The sequence below is a fragment of the Micromesistius poutassou genome (genome assembly GCF_964030765.1).
Source record: "Micromesistius poutassou genome assembly, contig: SCAFFOLD_1680, whole genome shotgun sequence".
Taxonomy (NCBI): Eukaryota; Metazoa; Chordata; class Actinopteri; order Gadiformes; family Gadidae; genus Micromesistius; species Micromesistius poutassou.
Window position 1 is genome coordinate 1 of NW_028178638.1, and position 10791 is coordinate 10791.

A 10791-nucleotide genomic window follows, 5' to 3' on the forward strand; every position below is an offset into this window, starting at 1 on the left:
GGTGTAGATCGGCAGGACTCACCAGCTGTTTGTCAGACATGTCCTGGATCAGCTGGTCTCCTTCTGGTCTCCAGGTCAGCAGCCTGGGGGCACAAACACACAGACCAGGCCTCAGACCAGGCCTCAGACCAGGCCTCAGACCAGGGCTCAGACCAGTCCTCAGACCAGTCCTCAGACCAGGCCTCAGACCAGGCCTCAGACCAGGCCTCAGACCAGGCCTCAGACCAGGCCTCAGACCAGGCCTCAGACCAGGCCTCAGACCAGCCTCAGACCAGGCCTCAGACCAGGCTTCATGGAGGTCAGACCAGTCTCAGACCAGGCTTCATGGAGGTCCAGACAGGCCTCACCATGAGGATCAAGGTAGTCAGAGATCACGTATCAGCTATCTGTGGAGCCCAGGGGATCTCCTCTGACGACGAAAACGATAAGCCTACATAACTTTATATTGAGCTATTTCACTTTTATCTCAAAGCCAATTTCACTTGAGGCTGAGAGACGATGACGGCAAAGCCATCAGTGTTTGAAACCAAACTATGAAGACATGAGTATCTGTCCGAGAGAGATCGAACCCACGATGATGACCCTTCAGTCCGGTTCTATCTCACGGATAAAGACAGAAAACTTGGTACAGAAAGAGAAGGTGGATCTTCATCTTCAACCATCCGTGCTCTCTGTTGACCGTTTAACAGGATTCATGTTATACGGTATATAAAGCGCCTTCCTAACCAGTGGCCACTCAAAGCGCTTTACAATATTGCCTAACATTCACACACAGTGACAGCCAGCTGGTCAGGAGCAGTCAGGGTGAGGCGTCTCGCTCAGGGACACCTCCACACTCCTCTAGGAGGAGCCGGGGATCGAACCAGTAACCTTCTGGTTACCATCCGACCCGCTCTACCTCCTGAGTCACATGCCGCCCCGTGTTCTCCTGCCGTCAGGAGATGGAGCGGAGGCCAGCCAGGGGGGCTTACGTGTGAGGGATGGTGGTCCTGAAGATGTCCAGCATGCAGGTGCAGGTCTTGTCCCAGACCTCCAGGGAGAACTTCTCCCCGTTCAGGATCACCACATTCTCCAGGCAGTTGGTGCCCGAGCGAGCCAGCTGCTCGTTGTCTGGGGAGGGCGAGAGAGGAGGAGGAGAAAAAGAAGAAAGAAGGAAAGACAGAGAGACAGAGAGAGAGAGAAAGGTAGAGAGAGGTCAATGGAGAGGGAGGGGAGGGAAGTGGGATAAAGAAAGAGTTGGGTAGAGAAGAAAAATAAATTTATAAAACGGGTGGCTTAAATCAAGCGATCTGATTGGTTCCTAACTGTATATTGAGCGTATACACACAGCTATGACGCCTGTTCAGTTTACAGAGTTCCGTATCACTCCGCGCCTAACTTGAACTGTTGTTTATTTATATATAAAAGCAATATCATAGTTCACTGAAGCCTAAAATTATGTTGATTGATGGAGAGGGTGGAAATGTTGTAAAGCAATAGGCACACGGTGAGTGAACTGGTCGATAGTAGGCTAAATTGCCGGCGAACCAAACTACCGTCTCTAGCCTTCTCTCTGAAGGACGCTACAGTGTATTGCATAGCAACCGCCGCGTACTTTGCAGGCAGCCAGGAGGAACTACATTCTTGTGTCTATGACTTTCATTTCGCCATACTTACGTAACCGATTGATAAAAGCTTCAGTCAGTGAAATGTGCTCATTATACCACAGTTAAGGGGGTCGCTGTCCCTCCGCTGCGCGTCGGGACGGACAACGCCCCTTAACTGTGGTATAATGAGAACATTCCACAGCCTGTCGTGATCTATTGCTTAAATATACATGAATTTGGCCGAATCACTAATTAATGCTTCACAACGATTCTATGCATGACTCTCTTGAAAAGCTTTTTTAAATCAGCATTAAACAATCCCAAAACAAATGTCTCCAGACACCGTGCTGCGCCTCACATAAGACCACCGTCCCCCCCGTTGACCTCTCCCGTCCCCCTGAGGTCTCACCTTGCTGCACACACCAGTACAGCTGGGCCAGGATGTCGTCCAGCAGCACGTCGCTCAGGGACTCAAAGTACTGCGTGAAGACGTCACAGATGGCGTACAGCGCGTGGTTACAGGTGGTGGTCATCCACTCCGCCTTCTGAGGACACATGACCGGGGGGGAGAGGACACTCATTGGTCGACTCACAGAGAGACTCACTGGATTATTGGTGAACAGATCTAGAGATCTAACTCTATAACCAAAGGGTAGGGCTAAGGGGACACGGGACTGCTGTGATTGGCCGGGTCACTAGAGGTCACATGGGTCACTTGCGGATCGGAGGAGGAGGAGGAGGAGCTGCCCTAACGCCGTACCTCCGTCTGTTAGAGGAGGAGGAGGAGGAGGAGGAGGAGGAGGAGGAGCTGCCCTAACGCCGTACCTCCGTCTGTTAGAGGAGGAGGAGGAGGAGGAGGAGGAGGAGCTGCCCTAACGCCGTACCTCCGTCTGTTAGAGGAGGAGGAGGAGGAGGAGGAGGAGGAGGAGGAGGAGGAGCTGCCCTAACGCCGTACCTCCGTCTGTTAGAGGAGGAGGAGGAGGAGGAGGAGCTGCCCTAACGCCGTACCTCCGTCTGTTAGAGGAGGAGGAGGAGGAGGAGGAGGAGGAGCTGCCCTAACGCCGTACCTCCGTCTGTTAGAGGAGGAGGAGGAGGAGGAGGAGGAGGAGCTGCCCTAACGCCGTACCTCCGTCTGTTAGAGGAGGAGGAGGAGGAGGAGGAGGAGGTACCTCTGTCTGCTGCTCCGGGAGCTTCATGTTGTCGAAGATCCTGAAGACGATGCGGAACAGGTCCTGCCACCAGTGCTTCTCGAAGGTGTGGCCGTACGTCTTCATCACCTCGAACATCACCGTCAGGCCCCTGAGGGACACACAGCGTCAGGGCCCTTGGTTCACCTCCTGTGGCCCTCCTGGGGTCCGGCCCCCATACAACATGGGGGCCGGAAGGGCCTCCTCTCGAGGGATTGAGTTAATAGACAGAGCGTGGTACTGGACGACAGACTATACTGTCACCAAAACACTGTTTATAAGCACAAGCCTCTGGGCAGTATTTAATAAAGATGTTGTACTATTGTTATTCAATCCCTCAATGGTGCATGTCACACTACTAGGTACTGCATTTTTTAAAATTGTATTCATCATTTGTAAAGAAAAAAGAGGTTTGAACCTTTTCCATGGTTCCACACTTTACTATGGAACCCTACATAGTAAGGGTGTAACGATACACAAAAGTCACGATTCGGTACGTACCTCGGTTATTAAGTCACGGTTCGGTACGTTTTTCAGTACAGCAGTTTTTATTATTTTATTTTTATTAAACAATTGGATTTTGATTTGATTTATTAAATTGTATCAAACAAATGCCTTACACAATAGACATCAAATGCAATTGAGGATAAAAACACAATCAAGTCCAGGACTTGATTGTGACTTCCATTGTGGTCCTCAACACAAAACATCAGGACAAGACGAGACACTGTGTGATAATCAATAAAAACTTTATTAACTTTATTCTCTGTACGAATGAGTGTATCGTTACAGCCCTACTACATAGACACGGGCTGTTCTAACTAAGGCTGTGATCCAGAGTGAAGACTCCGCCCTACCTGGTCCTCACGTCCAGCTTGCAGCGGTTGATGATGCAGGACAGCTCGAACAGGATGGGGAACCACCCCCGCACCCACACCCGGTCCTCTGCCGCCACGTTCATGTCGTCGCTGGTGTAGTCTTTGAAGGCCTGAGGGGAACCAGGTGGATGGGGTTAGACACTCCCTCACCCACACACACAGCTGCACGCATACGCACAGACGCACGCACGCAAGCAGACGTGCGCACGGACGTGCACGTTCAAACACACACACACACACACACACACACACGCACGCACGCATGCGCGAGGACTTTCATGGCCGCACACACCTGTACTTCTATTAATATTCACAAGCAACCATGAACAAACACCTCTGCGAGGCTTTCATGGTGCAAAGTTCTTCCTGATTTTAAATTTGTTGGTTAAAGGAACCTGAACAGGAAGCGGAGGGGCGGGCGGAGGCTGACCTGAGGTCGGTCCGACACGTATTTGGCGCAGTGGCGGATGAGGCGGATGGCCTCCATGCTGGTGTCGGGGAACGAGGCGTTGCAGGCGAACTCCGACAGACACTTGACCGCGTCCTGGAAGGAGTCGATGGTCGCCGCGAAGTGCTTCTCAAATACATTCGCTAAGGAGGGGGGGGGGGAGAGAGAGCGAGCGAGCGAGCGAGAGAGAGAGAGGTTAAAATAAGACTGATACGGGGGGGGGGGGGGCAGGACATACTTGGCCTTGTGGTTCAGCCTGACACCTGCCTGTCAGTCATAGCTGCCATGACTCCCCGGTGGTCTTCTGGACAGTGATTGGACCACAACTATCGGCCACATGGACTAAACACTGCCAGGCCACACTTCAACTCAAGCTCGTCATCGATTTCTTACTATGATATTTGACCAAAACAAATGTTCCCATAGATCACGTTTGTGACACATACTTGAGACGGAGGAGGAGGAGGAGGAGGAGGAGGAGGAGGAGGAAGAAGAAGAAGAGGAGCAGAAGGAGGAGGAGGAGGAGGAGAAGGAAGAGGAGCAGATGGAGGAGGAGGAACAGGAGAAGATGGTGGAGGAAGAAGAGGAGGAGGAGGAGAGGGTGGAGAAGGAGAAGGAGGAGGAGGAGGAGGAAGAGGAGCAGAAGGAGGAGGAGACTCACTGACGCTGTGGCCCGTGGTGAGGAAGGCCAGCTCCACGATGCCCTGGTCGCGGTCCGAGGCAGCCAGGTGGAACACCGAGAAGATGTTCTTCCAGCCCGACCGGATGTTGGCCGCCTGGGAGTTGACCATCTGGGCGATGCAGCGCACCACCATGTCCCTGATGGTGGGAGACCTGGGGGAGGAGAGGGGAGAGAGGGGGGAGGAGAGGGGAGAGAGGGGGGAGGAGAGAGGGAGGGATGGGTGAGGGGACGGCGGTTACTAACTCTCCAAACTGTAGCGTTGAGGGGCTGCGTTGCTCGATGTTAGAGTCACATAATAACGACCTTCCTTTGATTCAGGAGCCAGATAGACTCTAGTGGTAAAGGGAGAAGGGTTCTAGGTTCAAATCCTCAAGGTCCCGCAGTCCTTGCGCAGCACCCCTGACCCCCCCACCTCTAAAAACGTTTAGAAATCCCTGTTGGGCTGCGTTGGATGAACCGTGCGCTGATGACTCCATCAGCAGTTCCTGGTGTAATGAACACAGAGCCGTCCTGTTCCTGCTCATCAGAGGAACACACAACGAACAGACTTCAGTTTGTTTTATCAATCAGCGTTGCAACAAGAGCAACGCGTCTGTGACTGTGGTCACAGTGACACGGGCAGAGAGTTATAAAACCAAAGTGAATGAGCTTTTTTTTTCAGCTAAGACCACTTCTGATTGGTGGTTAGAGCAAGGGGTGGATGGTTAGCAGAGGACCAGACTAGAGGCTGGGGGGGGTCCCCGATATATTTTAATTTTTATCAGCAGAAAGAGGTTTTTGGCAAGGAGTCACTGAATGACCGACTGAAGTGAGTCAGACCGTGGAGATACAAACCAGAACTGGACGTCAACAACATGTGTTGAGAGAGAGAGAGAGAGAGAGCGAGAGAGGGAGAGCATGAGAGAGCGAGAGAGCGAGCGAAAGAGTGAGAAACCAGAGAGAATAGAGTTCTGGGGACTTGTCACGATGAGTCAGAGAAGATGGACTCAACAACCATGTGAGAGAGGCCTTGAAAACAAAGAACCCACAATGATGTAAGCTTTGCAGTCAGATGCCCGTCGTATGTACTACCTGTTTACTGTATTCACAAACACAGAGTCTACCTCGGCCTACCTGTTACCTTCATGATGTGTAAAGAAACACTAACTGTTCTTCTTACCTGTATAAAGACACCCTCGGCCTACCTGGTGATTATTCGTTTACAGTAACACTGGCTCTATCTCACTCTACCTGGTGATTATTCGTTTACAGTAACACTCCCTCTATCTCACTCTACCTGGTTATTATTCGTTTACAGTAACACTGGCTCTATCTCACTCTACCTGGTGATTATTCGTTTACAGTAACACTCCCTCTATCTCACTCTACCTGGTTATTATTTGTATACAGTAACACTGGCTCTATCTCACTCTACCTGGTGAGGATTCGTTTACAGTAACACTCCCTCTATCTCACTCTACCTGTTCTTCTTCATGATGTGCTCAAAGGGCCGCAGGAAGTCCTTCTGGAACCTGAAGTTGGCCAGCTCGCCCTTCTCCAGGAACTTCATGGACAGCTGCCGCAGGGAGTCCACGGCGAAGATGGCCACGTCCTCGTTGGAGCTACAGCCCACCTGGGGGAGGCGGTACAGACGGTGACATTAAGCTGCACTGCTCCGTGTGATATCAAGTCTCTTCCTTTCACTTCAGAGTGTGTTTAGACTCCCGGCCCCGAAGGTTGCGTGTTCGACTCCCGACGTCTGCACTCTAAAGCTGATTATGGTTCCCACGTTCATGCAACGCAAAGGGGGTCACTTGCGTCCTTGTGGACCCTCCTTGCGTCCACCACAAGGAGCCCGACGTACGCCTCCCAAAAAGTGTGCCCTTCTGCCGAGGCGACGCAGCAGCGAGGGCTGTGACTGGGCTGCTTATTAAAACCTGACGCAGAACCATAAAGGTTCACGACTGAGTCGAAGCGCCTGCGGAGTCATTGCGATGTGTTGGCGTGGAACCGTAATCAGCCCTTAACACGTACACAACGAGATGCCCCCCTACACCTGCTCCTCCATGACTGAATCAAGTTCCCTTTGATTAAACCCTCTGTTAAGAATAATACAACTTGATTGTTGAACAGCAGGTAAGCCCGAGGCACCAGGGTTTGCAAAGAATCAGAAAACAGGACGACTTCATGTCAACCGACAGGCAATCACAGGATCTGGGCATCAGGCCATCAGGAAGTTAAGGTAACAGTATTGTCCCTGAAGGCCCGTTAACCCAGCCCTGACGCTGCACTCAGGGGGAATCAAGACCAGGGTCAGAAGGAGAGGGTAACGATGATGACCTCAGCCATAAACCGAGAGCGTTTCCATCAAGGACGTTCTCAGATGAGGCCTTGAGTGGGCGGCTATTGTCCATCTCAGAGAGCAAGTGTTTCCTGGTGGTTAATGGCCACTCCACCGAGCAGGACCAATAAGACCACACTGGTGATTTCTCTCTCCGAACCTGTTTGGGTTATTCATTATTTTTGCTTTTACAGTCGTCATGTTTTATCGTGAACGTTTTTCCTTCTAGGTCGGTCGGCTGCTGAGAGATTCTTCAGTTCTGGTTCCAGTGAGTGATGCTCCCGTGTGTTTTCAACCAGCCACAATGCTGTGGTTGTTTTTTTCAAAAACGCTGACAGCGTCATAGAGAAAGCTGTGTGTGTGTGTGTGTGTGTCTGTCTCTGTGTCTGTGTAAACTGACAACAGGCAAACATTCAGGAAACAGTGAATCTGAATTTTCCCAGGAAACTAAACCACTACAACAGTAGGAAACAAAGTCAACAACAACTCCAAAATGTATATGTCATTCTAAACATGAGAAACAGTCCCTCCTCCTTTCAGGTCAATGTATTGGTGTGGCAGCCCCGCCCATCAAAGCAAGTGACCAATGGCCACGCACCTTGTTGAAGTGGTCTCCAATGACCTCCCAGATGCGGGACCACTGCAGGCGGATGCGGCCCATGTTGTAGTAGGAGATCTCCACGATCTTCTGCAGGCTGAACATGCGCGGGTGGGTGGGGGAGGCCAGCTCGTCCATGGAGACCACACACAGCCAACGCACAAAGTCCACTGGAGAGCACACACACACACAGGCACGCACGCGCACACACACACACGCAGACACACGCAAATACAGAAGCAGGCACACACACGCAGACGCACACGCAAATACAAATACAAAAGCAGGCACACACACACACACACACACACACACACACAAAAGCAGGCACACACACAAATACAAATACACACACACAAATAAAAGACATCAGAGGTCAATATGGATCACGGTACCGTTGTGTAAATACAGGAGCTGCGGGGCGATGCTGTTGTTGGTTTATTCTAATATTTGTTACGTGAGGATGATCCAGCCTCTCACCGATTGCGTTTCCGTCCAGTCGGGTTGATCCCGTGAATATCCTGAAAGGTTAAGAACAGAGAGAGACACTGGGCTGTGAAGACTTACGACGGTTGCAATGCGTTGCAACACTTCGGCCCCAGAGATCAATTTCAATCCAAGAGGCGGGTGATTGGTGCGACAGAGCTCTGAAACATCCATCTAGATCAATGTGTGGAACTATCTAGAGTGTTGTGAAGACACGTCTCAACACACCGACAACCAACATAAGGGGTGATGCAGTCCCATAGGACTTGGGACGTTCCTCGTCTACATCTCTTGTAGTTCCCCGATACATCTGCCTCCGCTTCTCTTAATGAACATGTGGCAGTTTGCTGGATCTCATTGGCTGCACACTGTATGCTTGAGTTGAGAATGTGACGGAGAGAGTGTGACTAACCTAACCTCCCTCTCTCAACTCCCCCCTCTACCTTTTCCTCCTCTCCCATCCCTTGCTCCCCCCTCTCACCACTCCCTCTGTCTCCTTTCTCCTCCTCCATCGCCCTCAAGTCCCCCATCTACCTTTTCCCCCTCTCTCACCCCTCTCTCACCCCTTGCTCCCCCCTCCCTCTCTCCCCCCTTCCATCCCTCCATCCCTCACCCTCTCTCCCCCCTCCCTCCCTCTCTCTCCCCTCGCCCCCCCCCCACCTCTCCCCTTCCTCTTAATAATAATAATAATAATAAATTTAATTTCTAATGCACCTCTCATCAAAGAGATCTCAAAGTGCTACAAGGTTAAAAAGTTAAAAGCAAGGTAAAGAAAACAAAAGCATACTCAATAAAGATTGAGCCATTCAGCCATAGGCCTTTCTGAATAAAAAGGTTTTCAGGCCTATTTTAAAAGAGTCCAGGTTCCCCTTCCATCCCTCCCTCTCTCTCTTCTCTCTCTCTCCCCTCCCCCTAACCCATCACACATCATCATGTGTGATAATGTCAGCACCAGGTTACAGTATGTGACCAATCAGGCTCCAGGGCCTGGAGGTGTGTGACCAATCAGGCTTGTGGGCCTGGAGGTGTGTGACCAATCAGGCTCCAGGGCCTGGAGATGTGTGACCAATCAGGCTCCAGGGCCTGGAGGTGTGTGATGACCTCACCGGTCCACCGCCACCACCACGCTCTGAGAGCTGGTCTCCCCGATGGACTCCTGGATGCTGAGGATCTGCTTGCGGTCCGTCGTCCCTCCTACTGGACCACACATGGAGAGGAGGAGGAGTCAGAGCTCAGGGGAGGAGTCAGACCTCATGGGGAGGAGGAGTCAGAGCTCATCAATAAAACACTGGGTGTCTTAGAGTGGTGGCCTGGATCGTTTAATTTAAATTTAATCTGTTTCTAAAACTAATCTAAGCAGCATTTAGAGCAGGTTTTGGGATTGAAAGTTATCTAAATATAATCAGAATCTAAACTAATGTAGATCGAATCTGAATCTAATCTGAATGTTCTCTAAATATAGATCTAAATCGAATATAATCCAATCAGGATCTTAACCGAATTTGAACCTGATCTGTTTACAACCTAAATATAATCTAATCTCAGTGGTACCAAATCTGATCCTAACTACAGCAGCCGGCCCTCCCACCCCCGGCCAGCGGGGGGCGTACTGACCCCCACCGGCCCTCCCACCCCCGGCCAGCGGGGGGTGTACTCACCCAGGCCCAGGTACTCGTCGCTGTTGTGCTCCTTGGTGCTGGTGATGAAGCCCTCCTTGCCGCGCACCGTGCTGGAGATGTAGCGTGCCTTCACCCCCGTGCCGATCAGCTGAGCCAGCTCCAGCTGGCTGATGCACTTCATGATCTGAGGAGGAAGAGCGGCAAGTGACTCAGGACACGAGTCACTTAGAGGAGGCTGAGGAACGAGGAGCCTGAGGCCTCTACAGTCTCTACAGCCTGGAGGGTAAGTCGCTAGGAAGTGGCTTACAGGCCGGGAACCTGAGGCCTCTACATTCTCAGCCTCGAGGTGACAGGTGACTTAAGTGACTTACCCTTGAGGCTGAGAAGGCCTCAGGTTCCCAGCCTTAGTCGCTTAGGAAGTGGCTTATAGCTCCAGCCAATAAGCCACTTCCTAAGCGACTAAGGCTGGGAAGGCCTGAGGCCTCTACATTCTCAGCCTGGAGGTTAAGTCGCTTAGGAAGTGGCTTAGAGGCTGGGAACCTGAGGCCTCTATCTTCTCAGCCTGGAGGGTAAGTCGCTTAGGAAGTGGCTTAGAGGCTGGGAACCTGAGGCCTCTATCTTCTCAGCCTGGAGGGTAAGTCGCTTAGGAAGTGGCTTAGAGGCTGGGAACAATAGAGCATCATGCAGACAGACCAAGGGAGGGGTTAAGGATGAAAGGAAGGAGCAGAGAGGGTGGAGGGGAGGAGGGAGAAGAGGAGCAGGAGACGACTGGTGATAAATGGCAGCGAGGGGGAGACAGTGATGTGAATGCCCAGGGGAAGGAGCACCAGACGTCTTGTCACTCTGTCATTTGAAGTGTGAGGAGACCGACTGAGAGGGAGATGGGAGTGAGGATGACAGCATAAAGTATACTTCTATCATATTCAGGGAGAATGAGAGAGAGACCACTGCCCTCACTGGGATGGGCAGAGAGAGCGAGAGCGAGAG

The 10791-nt window shown here is 51.6% G+C and overlaps 1 protein-coding gene across 1 annotated transcript; it reads right to left on the reverse strand.

Annotated features, from left to right (window-relative positions):
* Positions 1 to 22: 22 nt before the first annotated feature.
* Positions 23 to 10101, reverse strand: LOC311373516 (brefeldin A-inhibited guanine nucleotide-exchange protein 1-like; the record flags this gene model as incomplete). Its single annotated transcript, XM_084490267.1, has 12 exons — positions 9844 to 10101; positions 9292 to 9379; positions 8180 to 8220; positions 7700 to 7869; positions 6242 to 6393; positions 4761 to 4933; positions 4082 to 4242; positions 3631 to 3761; positions 2756 to 2885; positions 1996 to 2131; positions 972 to 1110; positions 23 to 83 (listed from the first exon to the last, which is right to left on the reverse strand). Coding segments are annotated over exons 1-12 (1524 nt in total), but the record flags the coding sequence as incomplete, so codon positions are not given.
* Between the last annotated feature and the right edge of the window lie 690 nt (positions 10102 to 10791).